General features: G+C 40.3%; 1 protein-coding gene across 2 annotated transcripts in view; it reads left to right on the top strand.

Annotated features, from left to right (window-relative positions):
• Positions 1 to 27406, top strand: part of TUB (TUB bipartite transcription factor) — a 70289-nt gene that overhangs the window by 26456 nt on the left and 16427 nt on the right. For both annotated transcript variants that reach the window (XM_084287580.1, XM_084287579.1), the window contains exons 3-4: positions 1323 to 1485; positions 21843 to 22010. In XM_084287580.1, the coding sequence (XP_084143706.1) occupies positions 1323 to 1485; positions 21843 to 22010 (331 nt within the window). The remainder of the gene's footprint in view (positions 1 to 1322; positions 1486 to 21842; positions 22011 to 27406) is intronic.

Genomic DNA, 27406 nt, shown 5'->3' with positions numbered 1-27406 from the left:
CTGAGATTTTTCTTATGATCACAGTTTGAGTGATTATCATTCCCACTGTCTTGGACTTGTTTCAAGCTGACTTACAATGTGTTATCCATCTGACGGACCAGAAAGGACAAGAGGTTCTGGCAGACATGTCAGCTAGCAGAAGTTTACCATAGAGTTTTTACATCTTTTCCTTTTTGTGCTATGGATTTAACCCTTGTGTAATTAGTAAGCTAGTGGCATTATGTGCCATGTTGTCTCTTTTGCTACTGTTTTCCGACATGATGCATACATAAAGTGATTCAGAATCTCTTCCCTGAAATCTCTGGGAATTTTGCCATTAAATTTTAATGGGGTTTGGGGTTTCCATTTCACCTTTGATTATTTTGTGGTGCCTTTTCCATGAACCTTTGTTATGTTTATAGTCAAATCTTTTGAGTTTAATTGTATGTTGTTGCATCCATTTTTTCTCCCATCGTTTTATTAGCTTGCATGTCTACCAGAATCTTATTTTCAAATTCTTTTGTACTTATGCCATAATCCTGCACCAGATTCTGACCTTTCTGGAGTCATGTTAGAGTGTTCCAGACAACTTATGGAGCTGAAAGACTCCAGTCTCCATTCTGGTTCTTTAGTTTTATTGCCTCTCCCTTCTAAAAGCAAAAAAAATCACTGTGTAGGAGCAGGGAGATGGCAAGGAAATGGATACGTAAAATTAATAGCTCTGGTCTCAGGGGTTGTGGAAGAGGTCTCAAACAGACAGGTGCCCGTGGAGCCACTGGATGCTGAACAAAGCATCTGGGAGAAGAGACTTGTAGGCTGCTAGGATAATTCCTTGCTTCCCATCAGTATTGCTTTGGTTTTCCACAGGTGTAACTAGGAAATTCAAGTGTTTAATTAAAGTTTGTCTTGTATACTTGTTAGACTAGGCTCATGTCCAGCATTATCATTTGACTCTAGTTTGCAGATTCTGCTGTTGATTTACAGAAACTTAAACTGGCATCTGCACGCCTCATGCCCTTGCTTACCCTCGCATTGCTTCACAGCCAGTACTCTCACACTGTTGTTTTCCCAAGGGTTATTTCCAAGCAAGCTCTGACAGCTGGTAGACTGCTCAGAAAGATCTATTTTAATTATTTGCTGTTTTCAGCAGAAGGTGTTTTAGCAGTGGGTTGGTGTGTTGTTTTTTTGGAAAGATCTCCTATAACCCAATATAACCCAATATCCCACTTGCCAATTCCCACCACTTCAAAACTTAGAAGGTGTAAAGATATCCATTGTTTTTAATCACAGCTTGCTGTTGTTCAGAGTCCAGTAACAGGTGCTTTTCTTTATATTTCCCTCAGCGAGCACTGCTGGAACAGAAGCAGAAAAAAAAGCGCCAGGAGCCATTAATGGTTCAGTCCAACGTGGACAGTCGCACAAGAACACGCAGAACGAAACATTCGGAAGAACAAGCGCCATTGGTTGAGTCATATCTTAACAGCAACAGCAGCACCATATATCATGGTATATGAATATGACCTACTGCATGCATAGTTACTGCAAGTCGTAGTATAATGCTCTCTAAGTTAAGTTTATGCTATAAGGACAAAGGGGTATTTTAAGTAAATCAACAAAACAAATTTCCTCTCCTTGCTTTTCACTCATAATAGCTTATCAAAGGTACTGAAATGTTATCTAAGAAATAGTATTGTATGGTACAGAGGTACTGTCCTTTCAGTAGAGTGAAGTTTTGATTTTCACAGCTTGGAAAAACAGACATTGTCATGCTATAAATGGTAACATATTTCTTATCTACATTAATTGAACTAGATGTTGCAACAGCGTGCACCATAGTGGACTTTCTGACTTAAGTGAGATTAACTGTTCTCTTAAGGTAAAACATGACCCTTCCTGTTACGTTATAGCACACCATTTACTGGAATACTTACTAATCTCTTCTCCTTAAATCAGTTGGTTCTACATTTTTATCTCAAACCCTTTCAATATTTCACAAGCTTTCAGAGAAGCAAAAAGATACGGTAACATTTCTCATATTCAGCCTAGTTTGTTAATCTTTTGGGGATAGCTGTCCTTGCAATAAACTGTGCAGTTAGCAAAAGCCAATTTAGGAGAATTTAGTTACTTAATAAAGTGTTTTATCACCTTGTAAAACCCTTTGTTAGGAACGTTGCTCTTGAAAATATTATAAGAACTCCAGAAGTATCCTTTTTTGGTGTGGTCTTCTCTGGGCATGTGCTTAGTGTCTTAGGATACAGTGTTTGCATGGTATGTAGTTAGGTTTTAACGACCATTTTTAACTACAGTATTCAGCTTTGGGGTTGGCACTTTTTTTTTCCCCCCTTCAATGAAAACATTTGTATGTGGGAGTGTCAGATGCATGAGACATCTGGGCTGTTTCTAAAGAACTATTCTGCTCTTTTCCGTTCATTTGTTTCTGTTATGGGCATGCAGATTTTAAGTTAAGAATGACTCTTTGATGGGATTTAACGGCCTTCTGAATGAACTACATTGCTTGGATGAGCATGTTTGTTAAATCAATTCCTGTACTGCAAATGCTACAAAAAGAACACTTATTTCTACCTATCCTCCTCCTCCTCCTCCACTCTTTTTTCCTTGTATTGATTCTGCATAGCACAAAAGCACTTGTTGATTTCAACAAATAATTGGATGCCTGTATGGTGATATCTCTATGGTACTTTACTCAAAGTAGGTCAGAGATAACGTCTCAGCAATTCTGAGATGTTTGGTTTTCTGCGCTAGGAAATTCTCTTTCATACGCTCCCGTAGCTTATTCTGATGCAGTTATCTGTGCTGCAGTGGTTCCCTGATGGGCAACTCTATACTGGAGTAAAAACTGATTTCATTCCAGAATAATTATCAGAGAGATGAGTAAAAACTCAAGGTCACTTTTCTTCTGGAATAGATCATTGGCCTGGGCAGCCATTTGTAAGTAGATATAGTGGGGCAACATATTTGGCTAGTTAAGCTGATCACAAGTTTTTCTGTATGGAAGAGCTCTTAGCTGATTCTGATTCTCTGCAGGGAGTTGCATGGTGATTGCTGCTAGTCCTCTGGGTGCACGTGCATTTTGCTTCACCTAGCTTGAAGTACACATAAATCTAAGATGCAATAGGATGGAGGGATATTAGTTACAGGCAGCGACTGAGCTCAGCGGGGGCAGTGGGATAATACAGATGTGGCTTTTCTATACTTGTGTTGCTCAGGATTGAAGATGCTGGAACCAGTTTCATTCAGTAATAAACAGAGCAGTTACAGGGCTCTTTCAAGTTTCGTTTTAATTACTTCAATAAATAAGGAAATGGCTCTGCTGAAAGCCTGTCGTCACAGAGTGAGGAAGAGCATTGCCAGCATCACCATACTTTTTCCTAGATCCTTTCGGAACAGAGAGGTGACAAGGTGGTGGGATGAGATGGTCTGTGTTCCCTGCTGAGTATTATTAGTGATTCCTCTGGGTGCCACATGCTTCTCAAGGAGACAGTTGCCCTTCCACTGAAGAAGTGGATCAGTTCTGCAGAATTCACTGTTCACAGAAATAATTTCTTCTCAGTTCTTGCTTTTCAGTTCCTGCTTGTGTTTCACCTACAAGTAAGAATTTTCAGATCCTGCAGCATGCAAATGACTGGCATGTTGTAACATTTCCTCTTAAAACCTTTGGGTTATTGGTATATTGGCTAATAAACCAATAACAGTAACAGTATTTGTGTTATCTGCAGAAAGTGACATTGATTAGGTTGAACAGGCCCACCAAAATTAAAATGGATCCTTGACACTCCAGTACATGAGTGGTTGGTTTGAGCTGGAATATTAGCCAGAGGTAATGCCAGCTTGCCAGATAAGTACTGGGAAATGTGGCAGCATCTGTAGATCAATAGGACCAAGCATGCAGGAAATTGCTTTAATTATTTGGAAGGGGTTATAGGGATATACTTAACGGGAAAAGAACCTCTCGTTATATAATCTGTGCACCTTGGAACACAGGCAATCTTACAGAAGAAATACTTTCATGACAGCATTTCTAGGTAAGTCCATGACAAAACTGAGTATGTAAAGATAGCAGAAAGTTTTCATGTAAAATTAGTATAGTGGCCTTTTTTATTTGCACTGAAATTAAGTTGTTAATATAGTTTGGGGACCATACTTGTAGGTTAGACTCTAAATTATCTGTCTGCTATTTCAAGCAATAAATATCCTTCCATTACTTTCTGTGATATTTGGCTCCAATTTCTACTATTACAAACAAAGCCTCTCTTTGGAACTCCTTGGTATTCTTGCACTCTCAAATAAAGCCACTCTTTGTTACTATTGCAATACCAAATACAACTTTGACACTATTTCATCATTACGAATAGCTAAATAAGAACTAATAACAATGTTTTGTATTGCAATTAACTTTATATTGTATATAAAAGAAGACAAAGTCATTTATTCAGTGGAGTAAATTTAATCCAGTGTAAGATAAATAGCAAATTGCTTTGTCTTCTTTCTTGTGTCCTAGTTTATTTTCAGTTCAGTGTCCTTCAGAAGGCATATTGCTACTTGCTTGTTTCAAGGTTTTATTAAATGTTGCTTGCTATTTTGTAATGCCCTCCAGTCACATCTGCTAGTTTGTTTTCATATATCTTTGCACCCCTTATTTTGATTTTCTTTTAAAAATTTGAACAAACATTTTAGTGTGATACGGCCTTGCAAAACTCTGCTAGAAGTACAGCTTTTTCAGTCTGGAATGCAAATACATACCAAGCCTTCCTAAAACCAAGTAACATGCAGAGATATGCTGCTTACTGAAACAGTTTAATTACACTATTTAATTACATTTAATGCAAATGATGAAAGACCATTTTAACAGGGAAGAGTAATTTTATTTCTATGAAAATGGTGAATTTCCACTGGGGAGAGACTTTTCTTTTTGCAGCTCTGAGGAAGGCAGAGATTTGAACAAGTGCCAGATATGCTTTCATTAATATTAACATATTTTGTTGCAGCTGTGGCTTTTTCTTTTTAACTTGGAATTAAAAATGTTTTCAATTAGAAACTCTCTGAATAATTTTCATGGCAACTTCCAATTTAGAGATTTCGATTAACCATGTGTTAAAAAGCAAAATTACTTCCTTACTTTTCTTCTTTTGACATTTGGCAGCACATCTAGATGTAATGGTTGTCTCATTTCTTGAAGAACAGACTTTAGGTAAAAGTCATAGCTCTGGAGTGTTAAGTTTGGTGTGTCATTCTGCTCTTTTACCATCAGTGCTGAGAGGGGGTTTTCCGATGGGTGCCAGGCTGCCAACCTACAAGATGGCATTGATTAACCATTCTTTTACAAACGCACGTATTTGAGTGTTCATCAAATCTGTGTGTTGCATCCCTGCGTTTCGCTGACCTTGAAATGAGGTGTTAGTTTATTTTTTGAAGACAGCCGGGAATGTTCTGTGCACAAGACTATTAATATTGAGAGATCGGGCAGCACTCCAAGTATCATGTGGGCAAAACACTTAACTCCCAATAAGCATATATTCTGAAATCTCCCTTTTGGCCGCAGTCTCTTTACCATTCATCCTTTAAAGCATCTTCTTAATTTATCAGCAGTCATTACCGTGCTAGTACATTTCCAAAATAAACTAACCCCGTAGCAGCAGAGAACAGCAGGTAGCAAGTGGTTTAGAAGTCTTTTTGTGGTTCTTGGCACTGGAAAATTTAAGACAGTTTAGAGGCAACTGAGAGAAGCTGCTTGAAAAACACCCTTCTCTTTGCTTTAAACTTCTACTTAAAATATATTTACGTGTTACGGTTCAGCGTCAGGGAAGGAGCAGGAGCCTGCAGGTCCCAAAGGGACAGGGAGCCTGGTCACAAGGGTGACCCCAGCACAGGCAGTGCCCTGAGGCACCATCCTACCGGGTCCGAACACAGCTGGCAGAGCTGGCTGCTGCCAACAGCATCCTCTGCAATCCCAGATGCAGCAAGGGGTGAACCGGGGTCCCCCCAGAGTGCCAGACAGGGTGGAAGGGGATGGGGCCGGGAGTCAAGGCTGCAGTGTACACGCGAGGGGCCTACTGAGTGGATGAGCTACCTACAGCGTGCCACCAGGCTCATCCCAGGAACCACAGCTGGAGACCAACGCCATAGCCCTGGCTGAGCTGAGATCGATCCCTCTGTGGGCAGGGAGTGGGTGGAGGCCACAAGGGAGGCTGGTCAGGGCAATGAAAGCCTATTAGTGCCTCAGGGCCCTGGTACTCAAAATAATGATGTTATTTCTTGCTGTCCTTAATCTGCCTGGTAGAGGCTTTTCATGGATAATTTTATCTTTCCTTATTAGTTGTCTACTTCCCCAAAGAGTCTGATTCATTGCTATTAGCTCTCCATTTCACATGCTGCCTTTTCTTCTCTGCTCAGTGGTCAGACAGCAGATGCCTGGGAGTTGAGAGGAAGCTTTTGTTTAATTCATTCCTTTGTTCTTTCAAAGAAAGTCTCCTTATGGCAATGAGCTCTTGATAATGTCCTCAAGCACCAGCAAGTTCTCCTGTGCACTTGTTCTTTTTCTCTCAGCCCGTTCACGTGCACCTTCACTTAGAGTATTTTCACCTTTGTAAAATCAGCCAGGTCAGTGCATCAGTGTTAGCTACAGAAACTGCAAGGAGTCACAGGGACTTTACGAGTGATAAAATATTCCGAGTCTGGAATCAGTAAAGTGCTAGTTGCAGGGGCAATGCCTTTGATTGTAAGCATTTTGAATAAGAAAGCAAATATTTGTTAAGTAATCAAATAGTGCCTAACACACTAGCATCCTCGCCCTAATTCAGGCCCCTGTATTTATCTGATTTTATCATCAATGTTTTTTGGTTTTGTTTGTAGGCCTTCTATAAAAACTGATAAAATATTTCATTTTACTCTAAAATATGGTGGTATTGCCCATCTTCTGGATACTTCTTATAGGATCCATTGACTTCTAAATGAGCGTAAAAATGCTAAGTTAGTATCGTAATCTAAATAGATTAAAAAAAAAAAAAAGAATGACAGCTCAATTAAGCATTAATATTCACTAAAGCTAACATTACAAAGAAAAGTAGTAAGACATTTCTATGGTGAGATGGAAGAGCGTCTCAGACAACAGTAGGAAAAGGACAACTAATTTGCACTGATTTGTTAAAATTTGCTCTTGACTGAACTGTGTTTTAGCGTTCTTTGCATGGCACTCATTCTGGATTTCACTTTTACCATGAGAGGACATTAATAAAAAGACTGGATATTTGCTTTATTGAACTGAGCCAATGATGTGCACCACATAACTTATCCATCTAGTTCAGCCTCTTTCTACCTGACGTGTTTTCCAGGCAGATTGTGCAGTGTTTTAATGTATCCATTTCTGTGTGTGTGTGATTTTTCACTTTTTTCATTCTACGTATAAGGTGCCAATCAAAAATATTGTTTTCTTTTAGTGCACGGCATTTTTATGTGAGAGGGATTGGTAAGTTTTGATTGATAGTTTTTGTTTCTTCCTCTAAGATTGGAAGAGTGTACAAAGTACTCATATCAAGACAAATGGGCATGCAAATGAAAAGAAAAAATCTGCATTTTCATTGCTTGGTACTTTGAAACTAATTTCCTGTGTGAACTTACGTTCATAAAGGCCAGATGGAAAAGCATGCTTTTCGTTTTCATTCACTTGAATATGTGTGGATAACTATCTTTCAATTGTTTTTTTTTTGTTTGTTTTTTTTTTTGTTGTTTTTTTTTTTTTTTTTCAATCCTGTGTTGTCTGCATTACAGATTATTCACTCACTTAGAAATTGCATAATTTTCTTTAGATGTGGGTTGTAGCTCTGCCCCTGTAACATGCTTTGCTGTCCAGCACCGAACTGTTTAATGAGAGAGACTTCTTTTCCACACTTTTAGCAGTTAGACCATTGCCAAGGACACAGCCCTTTTCCACTTTGATGTGCAGTCATTTTTCACTCATCCGGTACTGTGTTAGTAGCCTACTTGTTAGTTGTTCACCTTTTCCTCTTAGCTCAGATTCTGAAATAATTTTATGGAACCTAACCTAAATATAGTAACTTTTGCTCTTTTCTGTCTCCCCAAAAGTATTTTCAGTAACACCATATTGAGGTTAGTAATCAGCACTGGGTTGAACAACCATGGATGAACAACACTAGAGTTCAAACCATGTCACTGTATTATTTGAAAGCTTGCCATTTATCTCAGAGTCATTTTTTTGCAATTTATGGGACCAAAAGAGAATGAAACATCAGGTCTGACAGTCCAGCATTATTTGCTGTTTGGAATTCTGTCTCGACACAGTGCATCCTGCTCTCATTTCTGTCTTGTCTAAATGCAAATCCTAGTACAAACAAATCTAATAGAAATTGAAAAAATGTCTTTATTTTTTTTGAGTGAAGATTTTAATAATTTGGAGTTGGAAATACGGGGCAATTGAGTGGATTTTCAAATGTACTCTCCTAGTGTTTAAGATAAAGATCAATTGGGATTTTTAAAGTTCCCTTTTTTTATTGAAATGAATGCATTTTTGAGTGACATTTGTGGAAAGTCCTTCCCTGTGGCTGCATGTAAAATCCTTAATTTATTGGTTCTGTGCTACTGCTATCATTATTTTTAACTTCTTAATATCCAATTAAGGACATAATCATATTGTCAGTGAATATTATCCAGGGAGACCAAAGAAAACATTAGTGACTGGACGAGCCTTAGCCAAAGTCTGCTGTTTTTTGAGTAATTAATAGTTAAGAAAAAAATGGTGAGTTTTTGTGCATGAGGCAGTATTTTGGGATTAGATTTGGATTTATTTCAGAGGTAGTGATTTCAATGTAATGTTGCAGGTCAAAAAAGCATCCTTTAGAAACAGGAAATTCCGTGCTAATTCTTTCATGAACACAGCTGTAGTATCAGCACATTTATGGGTTAAATTTTATTTTGCAGCCTCCACCACTTATGTATGAAAGTTCTGTTTACCATATAGAGCAGTGATGGTATATGCTCAGAATGGCTACTGGACTGAAATCTTGCCTTATGGATTAAAGTAATGCAAATATTTTCTTCTCTGGCACTTGGAGTGCCTATTACTGTGCTACAATCAGATATCTCTTGCTGGAAGTTACAGGACAAAATTAATTCACAAAGCTTTAGGCTTTTACTTGTTAGATCAAAAGACAGCTGACAAGATGGTGCAGATAAGTCTTTAATTTTTCAATGAACAATGTCAGAACATTTCATCCCTTGCTGTTTAATCATGCCTTTGGGCCAAGTAGATTAAGTTTCATCTGAATGAATGAATATGGCTGTATTTAAAAGGATTTAGAGACCTGACTGGTCATTTAATGTTGGTCATTTGTAAAGTACTGAATTTCAGTTACATGGAGGATTATCATCTTTAAAACAATTAAAAGAACATATGCTCATTTTTAAACAGAGACTAAGCTATAAATGTAGGACAGATTGCTGGGCTGACCAATCCTACCTATTTAAAGACTGTTCAGCAGGGATACTTTGCTTCCCTGCTTAGTCCAAGGCTCCTTTGGTTCTGTCTTGTTCGTTTTCTCAGTGCTCTGTGGTGCTCAGCAAAAGTACTGCAGTCCTGTGATTTGTGTTCAGTAAAGATGGAACTGAGGAGTTGGGCAGCAACAAGTCATTTTTCAAGGCTGTTAATCACTCATGCCTCTACCAATTTCATGTATTTACTCTATAAAACTTGAGCTCTTCCTCTGTGTAGTGAAACAGGGGTATGTGTTTAGTGAGCGCCTCGGATGCTCGTTGTGTAATGCTGTTCATACGGGACTGCTGAGCTGGGGAGGGCAGCTGTGGGTTTGTATGCTGCAGTTAACATAGACATGGCTAAATCCATGTCGTCTTGTTCCTCTGAGGATCCCCTTGGTGTTGTGGTTGCCATTCATGTGCCTGAAGGATTTGGTGAATGGGAAAGTTGCCTCATAGACCAGAAGCTTGGAGAGAATTTCCTTCCCCAAGGGGAGTTTTCCGGCTGTCCACACATCATGGGGCATAGTTAGGTCAGGGTTTTTCAGGGTTTATGACTTTTGTCAGGGATGTTTTTAAAGAAATTTTATTGGCAGCCATTTCTTTCCAGTTAGGATCCTTAGTGGACTTTATTTTTTTATTATTATTATTTTAAAGAAAGCACTTTAATTTGGGGAAAATAAAAGGATGATAGGATGCTGGCATCAAGTGCCAGGGTGATATTCCTCTGAGATATACCACAGTGACCACACGAAGCTGGGGGCAGTGAAATTAACAGCAGCCAGCAGCTGATGCTAAGATTTCTTAGTGCTCGCCTACCAGTTGTTTTGCTTGGGGTATGAAGTTTGATGATTTCTTTCTGTATTTCACAAGGGTGATTGCTTTTATATCATTATAAACGCAGTGTTACTTGACTTCAAGCCTTGGTCTGGCCAGAGCAAAGAGCTGCTCTGGGCGTTGCTTTCACAGATTGAAATATTGACCTCAAAGTGTGTCATGCGTTTAGAAAGAGATAAAGCCTCATTTTACTTTGAAAACAACCAAGATTGTGTGAATTAATGCTGACATTTGTAGTTTGTGCTATGCATAATATGCTGAGACTTCTCAAAATTAATTTGTACGGAACAAAGGAGGAGGAGTTTTTTAGCTTGGGCTATAGTTTCTTCCATAAAATGCATGGCTGTCCTACTCATGATACTCTGGTATATATGGCTGTGTCAATATGTTTTGAAAATAAAACTGATGATTCCTTGTTTATGGTTTTAGGATATAGTTTTAAGCATAGGCACTACGAAATCTAAATAAAGCTATTCAGCCTTCATGCTGCCACTGTTGATCAGTCTGGCAGAGCTTTAGTGTAAGGAAATGTGCTTCCTGCAATAGCTCAGCAACACATTAATATTCTGATGTTATTTTTGGACTGAAAGTTAGGAGCTGATATATTATTGGAAGGAGGAGAAAAGTTAGGAAATACCTCCCAGTTAACCTAACACTTTTATTTTTTTTTTACTGTAACTTAGCAATTTCTGGTTTATTTGAATCCCTTCTCTGCATGAATTACCTGAAATGCTAAATTCTGCGACGTCTGCTTACTTCTTTTGCCTTCAAAGAGTTCTCAATTCACTCTCTTTCTTTTTTTTCTCTCTCTCTCTCTTTCTCTCTCTCTCTTGTCTCTCTGTTTGTTTTTTTTTTGGTGGGGTGCCCTGAATCTCCCAAGCAGTGCAGGAGGCCGAACAGGAAGATGTAAAAGTGGTAGTGGATGCCCAAGCTCCGAAATCAACTAAAAAAGCCAAGGCAGCAGCTGCAAGCTGTCAGACTGGCAGCACCAGAAAGGAGAAAAAAGGGAAACACAAAGGTTAGCTGCATGCTGCTCAATGTCAGATGTTCAATTGACTGCAAAATGCTTTTTTTTTTTTTTTTTTTTTTTTTTGTCATTTTAAAATTCTTTGAACATCAATATTTTTCTGAAAATTGTCTGGAACTGATATATTGAAATTTCTATGAGATTGGAAAACGTGTGTGACTTGGACCTATCTCAGCATGTGTGAAGGAGGGCTGAAATTTGTAAACCAAGTATTCTCCAAAGGAGCGTATTTATTAAAATACTAGAGGAGTAAAAGTGTCCTGATGGAACAGATGCTGATGTTTTCCTGCAGTGTTAAAGAACCGAGAATCACCGTAAACCAAGATGTTTTTTTTCAGTCTGCACACGATGTAATTTGGAGGAATGGCCTTAAATTGCAGCCATTCTGTTCAGGCTCTTACTGGGCTTCATGCTGCACAGCGTAGGGGTTAAGTGAGCATTTTGAAAATAAATTCAACAAAACCAAGGTAACATCCTCAAAGGGTTTCTTCAAGTTGTTCCTTCAGGGTTACTCTATCCTACCTGGCAAATGTATGTAAGGTGTTCGTATGAAAAATTTTCTGCGGTGACTTTGGGTCGGATTAGGTAGACAAAAAAAAAATATTGAAGAAAGTAATGACTGTCATTGATCAGTCTGTTTAATGATGGTAATGACTAACAAAGGGAATTCTTGAGGTCATAGTATAGGGGCTATATATAGGAATTTTGCAGGACCAGAGCCTGTCTTATTAAAATTCATTAAACCGTATTGCAGCTTAATTCTTGAGATCTGAATCCACAGCTTCTCTATGTCTGTAGTCCCTCCGGGACTCGGTGAGACAGGCTTTAGTGTCTGGCCCCGAGGTAATGAATTTATTTATTTATTTGAAGGAGAAAAAAAAAAAGAAGTTGGCGTGTACTGATACCTAGGCTTAAAATAATAAGTGAAAGTCAAGGGGAAAATTAACTGAATGTAAAAATTGTCGGCAAAACAAGTGAACAGAAAGCTAATGCTTCTGAACTGGTCATGAAAAGCACAGTAATACGGAAACCAGGTTTTATTCTGAAGTACATTATAAGGGAGAACAAAAATCCTCTTGCTAGCTTAATCACAGAATCACAGAATTTTCTAGGTTGGAAGAGACCTCAAGGTCATCGAGTCCAACCTCCAACCTAACGCTAACAGCCCTCCACTAAACCATATCCCTAAGCTCTACATCTAAACGTCTTTTGAAGACTTCCAGGGATGGTGACTCCACCACTTCCCTGGGCAGCCTGTTCCAGTGCCTCACAACCCTTTCAGTGAAGAAGTTCTTCCTAACAACTAACCTAAAACTCCCCTGGCTCAACTTAAGCCCATTCCCCCTCGTCCTGTCACCAGGCACGTGGGAGAACAGGCCAACCCCCACCTCGCTACAGCCTCCCTTGAGGTACCTATAGAGAGCGATAAGGTCGCCCCTGAGCCTCCTCTTCTCCAGGCTGAACAAGCCCAGCTCCCTCAGCCGCTCCTCGTAGGACTTGTTCTCCAGGCCCCTCACCAGCTTCGTCGCCCTTCTCTGCACCCGCTCAAGCACCTCCATGTCCTTCTTGTAGCGAGGGGCCCAAAACTGAACACAGTACTCGAGGTGCGGCCTCACCAGAGCCGAGTACAGGGGGACGATCACCTCCCTAGCCCTGCTGGAAAGGAAAACCTGTCTTAGGCTGTAACTGAGCATTGTGTGGGGTAATATTTAAATCATTGCTGTATAACTTTGAGACTTTCCCTGGAGTTTAGTAACTGTGACAAAGGTAGTAGCAAGGAGAGTTCTCCGGTTTGACATTTCAGCTGAGCAGTGTAGGGTGCCACAGTGTCCTTTTTAGGTGCTGTTGTATTTTGACTTCCACTGGGGGCTAGAGTCAGTCTTCAGGTTTCACTCAGGCTTTTGCATGACCCTACCCACAATAAACATAAGAGAAAAATGTTTGGATGCAAAAAGCCTGGACAACGTCCTCTGTAGCACTTGTGTTGCCATTATACCAGCGTTTCCTGAGAGGGGAAAATCAAAATCATGAAGGAAAACTGCTTAGGTAGTGTGGCCTGTGCACTGCTGTATATCATGGGAAGAGTGAGTCCACACAGCAGCTTTGACACAAGAAATCTGGGAAGCCCTGAGGCTGAAGCAATAGGAAATTGCTTTCGAGGGCAGCCATGTCGATGTTTCAGTCCCATAATAAAGGAGTAGCCTCAGAAGTTTTTTGGGGGCCAGCATGAATGTTAAGGTTTTTATCTCCTACGGTGTGTTTTATCACCTGTATGGATGCTGCCCTGTAGGCTTAGGGAGTGAAGTAGTGGAGTTTTCTTGAGAGGTTGTGGGTCGTGTAGCTGCCCGAATCTTTAAAATCCCTTCCATCACCATTAGCTGCTTGAGAAGAGATTTATGTTTGTGCTTGTGGATTATCTGAGGGGTGGAGGGGCAAGATGACCACTTGTGTTAACATTTCAGCAATCTAGATGTTTCATGCTGAAACTTCAGTGTGTTCTGTAAAGGAACAGGCTGGATGCAGAGGGATGAATGCACTTTATATGCGAAGACAGCATTTTAAAGGTTTCCGTTAGTATTTAGCTATAGTGAGTATTACTTTTCTGAGCAGAGCAGAGCTCTTTGTGCTCGAAGAAAAAAGAGTCTTTAGAGCAGATTCTATGAATAGTAAGCGAAGTCAGACCAAAAATCATTGAATTATACATGAATAGCTCTTGAAGCTGTAGTGTAATGATTGTACTCTGGTCTTAGATGTGTAATGCCTTTTTAAGTGGCTTGAAGAATGATGAAGCTGTGATCAGAACAACGTGCTAAAGATAAACGCGAGGGAAATATTAGGTTTAATGAGGTTACACTGACATAAGGCAAGAGAAGGATGTGGCTAATTGCTCATGTAGCTGATTGTTCCTCCTGAGTTAGGGGTCAGTGCATTTTGTAATTCTGTGATGGGTAGCGTGGCACTTATCAGCTCTTCCTAAATCTGTGATTAGTACTGGTATCTCGCTCTTAATGACATATCCAATATAATCTGCGCCTATTTTTAGAAAGGAACATCCTTTTTGTGGGAAGAAGCCTGCAAACGCAGTAAATTGATTGTATTTTATAGTAGCTCAGCTCATTAAATTGGTATTTCTGGAAGGTTTGGTCTCCAAGTTTATTGTTGGACATAATATTCAGTATTGGGATATATAAAATACAAAATGAAACAAATCGATGTGTAAAATGGTGAAAATAGAGGACTGAACTCCGGCTTCATTTGTGACTTTTGAGATGCTAGGAAGGGTGAATAAGGATATTAGTGAACCTGGTGTACAGTGTTATTAGATAGTCCAACAGAAAAGTAATGCAAACGAGTGAAAACAGTTCCAACAGGCACCCTGCATAGTAGTACGAATACAAACCTGAGCATCTTTAGAGTATTCTTTCAGAATTAAGATTCCTGAAAGTATTGTAGGCACATGTGGGCACATGTAGGCACATGTGTGGGGTGGTTTGTTTTTTTGTTTGTTTGTTCTTTTTTTTTCCCCAGTACATGTTTGTGAATTAAAGCTATCTGGTAGAGTGTATTTTTGGCTTTGTGCAGTGAATTGAGCAGAAACAAATCAGGAAGATAAAAAGAACCTTAAAAAAAAAAAAATGCAGAAAACTAGGCAAAGCCAGGACCTAATTCAAAGTGAATCTGTTATGAAAATTCAGAAATCATTCCCTGAAGTTTTTTTTCTAGCTGAACCCCTTGCACTTGCAGCATGTAAGTACATTCTAGGAAACATTATTACCTACTCCATTTATGAGAGTCCGAAAGCAAATAAGCTGCTCTGAAACACAGCACTTCTTCTGCCATGTTTTGATTTGGCTTGCTTTTTCCATGTTTCTTTTCTCTCTTTCACGCCTGCTCGTCTGTTTTGATTTGTGCATCCTGTCTCATTTTTATATGTAACAAGCAACTACATTAATGCTGGCCGACTCAGAAAGCAGCACCATTGGTTGGATAAGCAACATTTTTACTCACTATAAGACTTCCTTTTCTGATGGGAATAAAAGAGTTTGTGTAGAGTAGATTTATCTTGGCTTCCCCCTGCATTAAGGAGAAGGGGTAGTAGGAGGAACAAATTTGTTTCCACCAAGAAAAGCCCAGTTGTTTCCAGATCTGACAGCCCGTTCAGGCAATGCTTTGGCAACACGTGAACTTGACAGGGAAGACATCATTTGGCCTCCACAAGACAGAAATTTATGAAAGCACAGTTCTCTAGTTTTCAAGTTAAATGTAGATGCTTGGTGCTCAAGTACTTGCTTTTAAGTGATCTGATACTGTGTTAGCGAGAGCCCTTCCTTTAACTAAAATTTGGACTAAATCACCTCCAGATGTCCTTTCTTAACAAAATTTGTTTTGTTTTTTTGTTTTGTTTTTTTTTTTTTTCTCCCCTTTCCTTAACAAGCAAATACCTTTGTGGTTTTGCATTTGCTTGAACCCATACTGATGGTTGCACAGCCCCTAAGAGAACAGGTATATACTGGGAAATGGCTTATAAAATATTAACAACTGCAGTATACTTCAGGTTATGTGGGCCTAAAAGTATAACAGAAATGCTCCCCACTCCCCACAAACATCTTCTCTTTTGAGGAGAGTTAACACCCAACAGGGATTTTTCTCTCTCTCTTTCTTTTTTAAGCAATAGAGTTCTAAATTCCTAAAAGCTGTAATTTCCTGATACTTCATCCTAGCTATTTTATTAGAGCTTCCTAAGCAAACATTCTGAGAAATAACCTTTTTCATTTATTGATTTTTACAGTATTACTTTCCTCTGCTATACCACTGTTCCAGAGGTAAACCTTATCATACTCGGTGTTCTAACGTCTGGATAGGTGTGGATTTCAAAAATGTAATCAACTCTTGTTTTCGTCTTTTTAACATAAAAAGATCTCTTGAGACAATAAAAGCAGAAGGTTTTGCTTTCAGCTACATTCTTTAAAGGCTGGAAGTTCTGTTTGTTTTGGTGTCAGTTTAATAAAAGTAGTTTTTTCCTGAGGATAAAGTCCTTGTCTTTTGCAGCATTTGTGCTACCACCCCTAAGCTGGAGGAAGCGCTGCTCTGCAATTTGCAACTGCAGCTTTGCCGCTGGCTGCAGCCTTGAGTGTTATCCGTGTCGATACGACTTCTGGTGCAGACCAGTGTTTTGTCTAACCTGGTGTCATGCCTTTGAGGGCACATTTAAAATCAGAAATGAAGAAAAATTTCTCGAGTGTCAACTGCATTTGCTGTCAGCATGTTTGCAGAGGAAGGACATGCCTGTTGCCGAACCCCTTGCGTACAGCTGCTGAAGTCAGAAAATGTGGCTTGAGGTCTTGGTCTTCCAGAGACCTCCTGCCTGCTTCAGCCACCTTTGTGGGTCTGATACTCAGAAGGCTTAAATACATTCTTAAACCTTAGTGTGTGAGCAATAGAGCTGACCTCCAATGTTGAATTTGTCTTAAGTACCCTATCAAACGAAAACAGGATTTTTTCTTTCCTGCAGATCTACTTTGTACAGTGGGGACAGAAATACTTGTTTTCTATGCCATGTACCTTTCCTTATATGTATTCTCATTTGTTATTTAGTCACTGAACTCAATTAATTGTCTCTGATGATACGGTTCTTTTTAGTTTCTTTCCTAATTTGCAGATGTCCTGTGAAGAAGTACTTAATTTACAATAATGGTTATCTTCAAATAATTTAGAAATCTGTCTTTTTGTGTTGTCGTAGGTACAATATAGATTCTTTGCAAATAATCAGTTAATCATTCTTTCCTGTACTTATAACCTCTTTTAAAAGAACCAAGAGTAAATAACATTTGCTGAATTTCGTAGCGAGATGTTTGCATGTATAAATACATGCAGGAATGTGATGTGTATAAATACAATTTGATTCTTTTCTTGAAAGATCCAGTTATTGGGGATTCGTGTAATATACAGTCAAATGCTTTTATGCCTATAGCTTGTTGCCAGGTTGTCAAATTTTGAATTCCTAACTTATTCAAGACTAATACTGGGCATTGTCCGCTACTGTTTATCAGCAGTACCTTTCTTCATGTTTGTTCTGGTACTCATCTATAGGCAGTGGTTGCTTATCAGTTGCCTCTCTAAGCTTTCCCTGGTCATACATAAATACATAGCTTGTTAATATGTAGTCCTTTCTGCTTTTCTGTCCACTCTCTCTGCTTCCCTCTCCAAGTAAAAGTTTTAAAATGTCATTTTTTTTTAATTACCTCTTGAGGAATGAAAGATTTTGCCTATTATCAATGCTGTCTGTAAGATTTCAGGTGCTAACATAATGGAGGTGTTGATAATAGTAGTTTGTAGGATGGAAATGCCACTGAATGCCAGTATATTATTATTATTTATTTATTTTTGCTATCTCTGGGTTTCCTCTGAGACATGACTATGTCAGAGTTTACCGGAAGGCTCTTACTGAAGGGACTGATATTCTGGTGGTATTTTCAGTCTCCTTCTTTCTCCCCTGCTCTCCTTCACAGTTGCCTAGAGGAAAATATAAATAATTCCTTTTCTTCTTAACAGGTATTCAAAGACATCACCATTGGTTTTTCTTTACCTGACTTTTGGGAAAGAATGTTTGAAAATCATGAATCTAGCTATAAACTTTTTCTTTTTGGCACAGCCTGCTCATCTTTGCCTTTTCTGACACCGTTCTTAAACAAGGGAGCTTATAGCTATAGGCGTGATGGTTTGCTTTTATTGCACAGTGAACTGTCTGTCCTGTAGGTGTGTGGAAGGACGAGAAGTCAGTGAGGCAAAGAAAGTGAGAACACGGACAGAGATCCACCTCAAGTATCATAACTGTGCAGGCTTGAAAGTGCTTTCAGACATTGTGTTAATTATGGTAAAAATGTCTTTTGAATTATCACTTTCCAAATAGACATAACGTGATAAATATAAAAGAAATGTGTATATCTGCTTGCATTTAATACAATTTTACACGTGCGTATATAGCTGCATGAATGCATGCACACACACAAATATTAAATAGTTCATCCTGCATTTGCCGTGAACCATCTATAGCACCAAATATATTTGCTGTTTTTTTATACAATACTATAATACAGCAGATGCTATTTTCTTTTTTTTTTCTCTCTCTGGCTATATCCCCCATTCTCTTAAATGGGGTCAGCAGCAGAACCATTCGTAATGCTTAATAACACACTCCACCAGCGATGCACTCCGCAGAATGCTGAAATTGATTTTTCTTCTGGAAAAGTGTGACCTGCCAGGGTAGCCTTTGTCCTACTTGCCTCACGGTACGCGATGTTCCTGACAGCACGGGATGTGAGCGCAGCTGTGCTGCAGGCATCAGAAAGCAGCAGCCTCAGTGCAGTGTCTCATGCCGTCAGAGGCATTTCCTTGCCGCAGATCAGTGTTTGCTTTGAAGAAGAATAATTAAGATGGTTTGTTCCCTTTGGAGTGGGTTCTCAAAATGAGGTTTCTAGTGTCCAAAGCTTAATAAGGGAGTAGATATGCACAAGGTATGAGCCTTTTGTTAAATTTATGGGTGCTTAACGCTTGAAATTCGGGGTATTATAGTGAGAACCTGACTTTAGGCAGTCACCTTAAAGTTGATGGATAAAGCTGTTAAAAATACTGCACTGGATCTGAGCAGCTCTCTTGTCTGTTCTAGAGCACCTTTGCTGTAGTACGTATCCTGAAATAACTCACTGTCAGTAAAAATGCTGCTCTGTTCACTGCCATATTATACCTGCAACATCGGGAATTACGCTGTTCAATGTATAATTTGTCCCTGCTAATGTACTGTAATGAAGAGTGTTTGTATTGCCCAAATATGTATGCAAATTTTGGGATGCCATAAACTCTTTACGTTTCCATGTGTTAGTGCTTTTCTCAGTTTCACTGCTTAGTTAACTGCAGTCATTGCTTTTATAGGGTTTGCCTTTGTTGTTTTTCTGTACAATAAATGACCTGATGAAATTCCTTATGGTTGTACTGTAAGGGGAGATAAATAGCATGTTAAGTTTACCTTATCCGTAGCTTTCAGTGTTTTGTTTTGTTTAGTTTTGTGGTTTTTTTAACCTCTTTTGGAACTAGAATCTTTCAGGTCCCTTCCAACCCGAGCCATTCCATGTTCTTTATTTAACTTAGCCTGTGTAAGATTCAAGTGTGGGTGTATGCAACATCTGTGTCACGCTGTGTGAGTTAGAATGTTAGCTAAGAAAAATGTCAACAGTGAACAGATTTGTGTTGTAAATTGTCAGACTCTTTGACGTAGCAATCTGGTTGTCCAGTAAACTAGAATTCCTTCAGACAGCATGAATTTCTGTAAAGCTGAATGCAGATTTTATATTTAGTTTTTAGTAATTTAGTAGTGAAGATTGTGGATTGCACTTGTTGCCCAGGATGGAGTCTGCCAAGCCGCAACAGCTCCTGAAAGATGACAACCGAGGTGAGAAGAGCAGGAGCTCCTAGGCAGCAAACGGCATAAAAGGCCAACACTAAACTAATGGCGTTCCAAACTTCAAAGGGGATACTGAAACTTTTGAAGAATTTGGAATGATTTGAAGAGTGGGGGATCTGAAGGCCAGGAAAACATGTGGAGACAGAAACTTCAGTTCCTTTAATTGATCAAAGATAAGGTTAAGAGGTGCTTTGATGAGGACTGACTTCTGAAAGGGCAAGGCACTTGATAGTATAGGAGGTCTATTGCCTAGCTGATGAAGGTGTAAAAATAATCAGGTAGCCAGAACTCCTTAGGCCAGTTCAGACAGAGTCACTGGTGCTGAACACGGGGGGTAATTTATCATTAGAGCAACGCTTGTGGGGTTGCAGCGCATTCTGCATCACAACGAGAGCCTGAAACTCTCCTACAAAGGCGATAGAAACATTTCCATCTACTTTATTTAGGTGTTCAAGGTTGGATGGTTTATTTGTTGTTAGTTTTATGGTAACTAAATCAGGACTTACAGGGTAGGTGTAGAATTTGCCAGAAGAGGTTCTGCATGATGCAGCGGGGTCAATAATTCCTTCAGACCTTGAAATCTGAATGTGTGAAGTGTCAGTCACGTCTGCTTTGGTTTTGTCTCTCTCTTTTCCACCTAACCTGAAAGTTTTTAAATACCTCTGCAGTCTTGTTAGGTGGTAGCACGGTTAGTGCTGCTGCTGATAAAGTGGACCACTTTATTTTCCAGCAGGGCTTCGCACCACAGTGGCAGTAACAGTAAGTGTGGTGAAGTACAGTTAAGCATGCTAATGTGTCATCCAGTTGTCTTTTAACGCAAGTTGACAGCTGCTGGCAAAAAGGGTTGAAATGGTAATCTTGGAGACTTCTGCTACATATCACAGGCTGAAAACGTAGCCCAACATGTAGTGCTCCTTCGTACGGGATTTATTCTGCTCCATTTGGTCTGAGGAGCACCATATTCTTTTACTGAAATAGCTCTTTGTAATGCTTGCTAATTCTCCATCACGTTGCTTATTAACAAAGCTTTTAGAACAGCAGCAGCATACAGGCTTAAGTTATTTACTCTGTCTGTAAATGATGATAGTACCATTTCTATTGGTGCCCAAATGCATTTCTACATAGCTGGTTTATTTTATTTATCATCACTTCATTTTAGCTAAGAGTGGCACACTTGCAATCTGATATTTCAGTCTTCTGTCCTGAAGAAAGAAACGAAGTTAGCTTGGGATAAGAATACTCCTTCCCCACCCCATTTTTTATTTAATTTTTTTTTTTCCCCCAGAGGCTAATTATAGCAGTAAGGAGGTAAAAATAAATAAATAAAAAATAAATGTTTCTGGCTATCACCAGAACTAGAATGGCAGCCAGGCTGAGGCTAGAAAGTGCCTCTGGGACAGTCTGGTCCCACACCCCTGCTCAGAGCAGCTTGCCTAGGGGCATGCCCAATCCGGTTTGAAGCAATATTTATTATCTTCAAAGAGTTTCATTCTGGTCTTTTATCTGTATGGCAATTTACTAACTTAGTTGGCATAGTTAGTCTCGGTAATCTGCTGATCTTCCTGTCATATGTGCTGTTAGATCAGCAGGTGGATTTTCTATGTTTGTGAAACTTTGAAGAATGAGTTCATAATGGTAGCCTTTGTGTCTTAGAGGGCATAATATGGGGCTCAGGTTTATCTATTTCTGAACCAGTTGTGACCTGCTAGGAAAGCTGCATCCGTTTGCTTTGCCTATCCTCTCCAATTGATTTCTGTTTAGTATTCAGTGCCTCTGGTGCATGGATGTGTTGCTTTCAGGATGAGGAGTGCAGCAGTGACATTTTGATCACCTCTTGGAGCTTCTAAAGTGTGGCAAGTGGGGAATGAGACTTTTGCCTTGGGGGTTGTTGTAGTCTTGTTTAAGTCTATAAAATATTATTAAATATGAGCATGTGATCTTCATTTCTTAGAAAAGATGCTTTTTATGAGGGAAGGATTATCTTTGCAGTAACTTCTTGACACAATGATAACCAAGGCTTTTGCTGTTGTCTGACAGGAATTGATGGCCCAGCTGCTTTTCAAGATGATGTTCAGAAGACAGGAAGTCAAGTGCAGATTCTCACTATTGGGCAATCTAGCCATGATGAAGATGATGGAGAGAAGATGGCTAGTGGCCAACAACAGCAAAGCAAACAGGATCTTAGAACAGCAATGCAGAAGAAGGGTAAGTAGCCAAAGCCACCTTTGGATTCTCAATGCTTGCTTTGTGTATGTTGACTCCTCTTCCTATTCTCAGGCTCAGCCCTAGCCTAAGCAAAGATCGGTACTCTGTGCTTCTCCCTTTCCAAGCCTTTTAGGCTTTGTCCTATTCTGTCCGTGAAAATAATGAAGTTCTCTCTTGTCCCAAGGAACAAGAGCCCTCCAGACTCTCAGGGATGCGGCGTTCCCATCTGCAGTGCAGTGCTGCTTTTGAAGCACCAAGCAGATGCTAATACTCATATCCATCTGCTACGTTTTGATATATGACTCTCAAAATCACATACTTGAGGGCTGAAGAAGAGTATGGAATAACAACATTTAAACTAGAATATTAATTTTAATTTTGCTGTCAGCTAAACTCTTCATAGTTTCACAATGTGTGTTCATGCTTGCAGAGGTGAAAATTACAAAACTGTGCATTCTGCAGCATTTCTCACGCACAGTTCTGAAATGCTCTGGATTTTTTATTTATTTATTTTTTTTTTCTGAAGGCATGCATGATTTGGGAGCTAGATTGTGTATGTACGCATTCATGCATCTATGCCTTCCTTCCTGCAGTGCTATTATGTCTTGTTAGACATTAACTGTAGGAAGGAAAAAATCCTAAAATCTTCACAAAGCTTTTACTGAAGGCATTTACTTAGGGGTTGTTCTTCTTCAGTGTATAGCTTTTGAAGCTAGGATGGCCTGAGCCAAGAGTACTCTGACGCTTTAAGAATAAACTCCTTGTGTATAAAGAGCAAAATATAAGTGCAAACTTGACTCATCTAAAATAGACTATTCATACCTAAATGCACGCTTCTTGTCTGCAGAGCAGTTCTCACTATGATTCGTTTTTTCTGGGACATTACTCTGCAGATGTGAGCAGCTTCAACTGAAATGGGCAGGTTTTATCCAAGTGGGGCACTTCCTGGGCATTTGAGTCAGAGGGATGTTGGCATGACTAACTAGTGCTGATCTGTGTGGTGATTGTGTTGCCTTAGACCATGGCTCAGAATTTTTAATAGCCAAGCACACTACTTGCTAAGGCTGGTTGACTTTAAAAAAAGATTATCAACAGACTTCTCAAATTAGGTCAGAGCACTCAGGTTTTTACTCTGGGGTACATCTCTATTTTTGATGTTTTTTCCAGGTTAACGTATATTTTTATTCTCTCCTTTATTTCCCCAATAAAATCAATAAATAGTATGACCTTTTTTAACCCCTCTTTGAGGATACTCCTGATCAGAACACAACACTGCTAAGGCTGGTAGACTGCTATGCTTCAAACCTATGGAGGGGCTTTTCTTTTTTTTTTTAAGTGGAAATGTTGGGGTTTACTTATTTTAGAGAACAGAGCTATCGTCTGTGGGACACAAAGGTATTAAGACAAGACTCTAACTAGTAGTATTTCTAGAAAATATTTTTTACTTTGCATATGTGGTTTGCCATGTGGTACTGATAAAGGAGGCTTGATAGCCTGTTTTGAGCATCCCAGAAGTCATGGGAACCTTTACGTAGAACTAGAGCTTTTCATTAGTTTCTCACTCTTGCTTCGTGCTTCTGGCGTGTCTTTATTGGCGTATCCCCATTGGTTTGAAAAAACCTTTAGAATTGCTGTCTCGCATTGGTGGTCCTCTTGCATGGAATAGGAGCAAAAGGAGAAAATCACAGAGGTGGCTGCCAAGTGTCCTGATGGGAAAGGGCAGGTCAAGCCCCATTAGGTTTGTTTAGCTCTGATCTGTGCCTGTTCTGCTCTTTGATTCTAACTTTGTGGAGAGAAGCCTCTCTCAATATATGTATTTCTCCTCACTGAGGTTCACCCTGCAGGTTCAGTTACAAGACAAAGAGGCCGTAGGCTACTTGAATGTGAAGAGAATATGCTGCTTGCAAGAAAATGCCAAACATTTTATTTGATTTCTCCATCTGTTGGAGGTTGGCATAGCTAGAATCATTTTCTTCTTGCAGGAAATATTCATCCTTTAGATTTCAGGAGTCTTAATACATAGAAGTCATTGCTGGCAAATGAGTCACTAGGACAGAGCCAGACTTCTGTAAGTTTTAACACTGAATAATTAACATTCAGACTTCATGTTTATCAGTTTCCTCCATTTCTCTGTAAAGACTTGGAATGAACAATTTGGTTGTAGTTCTTTGCCACGTGAAGTTACAGCTGTTTTGAAACTTAGGGAAGGAATAGATTTAATTTCTGGGCTCAAGAACAACACAGGAGCTCTATGAAGCATTCTCCCCCACAGGTCCTGAGTGCAGACTTTCTAAGACAGGCACAGAATTTTCACCACCAAAATATTGGTGGTGAAATACGTAGCATGAACGTAGAAATAAACTCTTTATCTGTCCATGCTAGCATATCCAAGTGTGGCTTTTCTGCACAGATGCCAGCTGAAGAAATGGATTGCCTCTGTTAACCATGCATATTTGACTAGAACATCGGCTGTCGTTATTAAGAACTAATGTTTGCAATTAATGAGCGTGTGATTAATAATGAGAGAGTTCTGCAGGCTTTAAAAATACCTCTTGACCTGTGAACTCAGCCTTATCCTGCATAACCAGATCCTATTGAAACTTTTTGCTGTCATGCTGGATGGTGTACGTGCAGACTGGGGGAACTGAAGAAGAAGATAATGAGACCATTTGCAGTGCAACAAAAATTGCATGTGCTTCTATTTCACTTCTATTCGCTCTTACTGCTTTGGTGTTGTTTTATTATCCAGTATGCATCTAGTGTCAAAAGCTGTTTTAAAAGGATATGCATTCAAGTTATTAGAAGCAGCAATAACATTTAAAGAAGAAGTGCTCTTTGATGTCTATTTTCTTCATACAGCTCCAAAATTTGAACTGAAGAAAACCATTATGGATACTGTCTCCAATATTTATATTTCTTACATTAGTTTGGTTTGGTTCAGCCTCTGCTTGTTGCAGACCGAGCTCATATTCCAGAGACTAAGTTGCAGGAACGTCTGATGCGTGCTCATGAAGTCACAGAAGAACCATTTAGATAGCCTGAGTAATATAAAAGTGCCACCAAAACCTCATCCCTAGATATGGGGAAAGCGGACTTCAGGCTGCTCAGGGAACTAGTCAGCAAGGTCCCCTGGGAAACTGCTCTTGAAGGCCTCGATGTCCACCAGTGCTGGTCACTCTTTAAGCGATGCCTCCTAGAAGCACAAGATCAGGCAATTCCTAAATATCGCAAGTCAGGCAGGTGGGGAAGGAGGCCGGCGTGGCTGACCAGGAACGTTCTAATGGAGATTAGGCGGAAACAGAGAGTGTTTCGCTACTGGAAGGAGGGCCAGGTGTCATGGAAAGAATACAGGGATGCTGTTCATGTTTGTAGGGAGAAAGTTCGAGTGGCCAAAGCACAGCTAGAGTTGAAGCTGGCTGTGTCTGTGAGAGAAAATAAAAAGGGTTTTTTTAGATATGTAAATGGAAAAAGGAGAACTAAAGAATACATAGGGCCGCTCCTTGATAGGGAAGGTCTCCTCACAGACGATGACATAGGCAAAGCAGAGACGCTTAACGCCTTCTTTGCCTCTGTCTTCAATGCCGATGATGGGCTTCGGGACCCAGGGTGCCCTGAGCTGGAGGGCCGGGACGGTGGGGATGACAAACTCCCAACTGACCCTGAACGTGTGCGGGATTTGCTACTCCACCTGGATCCCTACAAGTCCATGGGTCCGGATGGGATTCATCCCCGGGTGCTGAAAGAGCTGGCGGACGTCATCGCGGTACCTCTTTCAATTATTTTTCAATGATCCTGGGAATTTGGAGAGGTCCCGGTAGACTGGAAGCTGGCAAATGTTGTGCCAATTTTCAAGAAGGGTCAGAAAGAAGACCCTAGCAATTACAGGCCTGTCAGTCTCACGTCAGTGCCTGGTAAAATCATGGAGAAGTTGGTTCTCGGACTTATTGAGGTGCACCTGGGGGACAGAGCAGTCATTGGTCCCAGCCAGCATGGGTTTGTGAAGGGTAGGTCCTGCCTAACTAACCTGATTTCCTTTTATGATAAGATCACCCGTATGGTGGACCAAGGGAAACCAGCTGATGTGATTTTTTTGGACTTCAGCAAGGCTTTTGACACGGTTTCCCATAGGATCCTACTGGACAAAATGTCCACCATACAGCTAAATAAAAACATCATACGATGGGTGAGCAATTGGCTAACGGGCAGGGCCCAAAGGGTTATGGTAAATGGGGCTGCATCAGGCTGGCGGGCGGTCACCAGTGGGGTCCCTCAAGGCTCCATTTTAGGGCCGGTACTTTTCAATATTTTTATAAACGATCTGGATGTAGGAATAGAGGGTATTTTGAGCAAGTTTGCTGATGACACCAAACTTGGAGGAGTTGTGGACTCAAATGAGGGCGTAAAGGCCTTACAGAGGGATCTGGACAGGTTGGAGAGCTGGGCGATCACCAACCGCATGAAGTTCAATAAGAGCAAGTGCCGGGTCCTGCACCTGGGACGGGGAAACCCTGGCTGCATGTACAGACTGGGCGATGAGACGCTGGAGAGCAGCCTGGAAGAGAGGGATCTGGGGGTCGTGGTAGACAGCAAGTTGAATATGAGCCAGCAGTGTGCCCTGGCAGCCAGGAGGGCCAACCGTGTCCTGGGGTGCATCAAGCACGGCATCGCTAGTAGGTCAAGGGAGGTGATTGTCCCGCTCTACTCTGCGCTGGTGCGGCCTCACCTCGAGTACTGTGTGCGGTTCTGGGCACCACAGTATAAAAAGGACATGAAACTGTTGGAAAGTGTCCAGAGGAGGGCTACGAAGATGGTGAAAGGCCTGGAGGGGAAGACGTACGAGGAACGGCTGAGGTCACTGGGCCTGTTCAGCCTGGAGAAGAGGAGGCTGAGGGGAGACCTCATCACAGTCTACAACTTCCTCGTAAGGGGGTGTCGAGAGGCAGGAGACCTTTTCTCCATTAACACTAGTGACAGGACCCGCGGGAACGGGGTTAAGCTGAGGCAGGGGAAATTTAGGCTGGACGTCAGGAGGGGGTTCTTCACAGAGAGGGTGGTTGCACACTGGAACAGGCTCCCCAGGGAAGTGGTCACTGCACCGAGCCTGTCTGAATTTAAGAAGAGATTGGACTGTGCACTTAGTCACATGGTCTGAACTTTTGGGTAGACCTGTGCGGTGTCAAGAGTTGGACTTGATGATCCTTAAGGGTCCCTTCCAACTCAGGATATTCTATGATTCTATGATTCTATGATAATTAGGAGGCACAGGGCTTTAAGTAGAATTTAGGCCATCCAACTATGAGTCTGACTACTTTTTTCAATGTTCCTGAATAAATATTTGTGTAAAATCTGTGTATATCAGGTGTGTCTATCAGCTTATTTTGTGCATATTTGAATTC

This window comes from Netta rufina (genome assembly GCF_964035555.1).
Source record: "Netta rufina genome assembly, chromosome: 5".
NCBI lineage: Eukaryota > Metazoa > Chordata > Aves > Anseriformes > Anatidae > Netta > Netta rufina.
The sequence above is the reverse complement of the archived record's forward strand: the minus strand, read 5'-3'. Positions and strand labels throughout refer to the sequence as shown.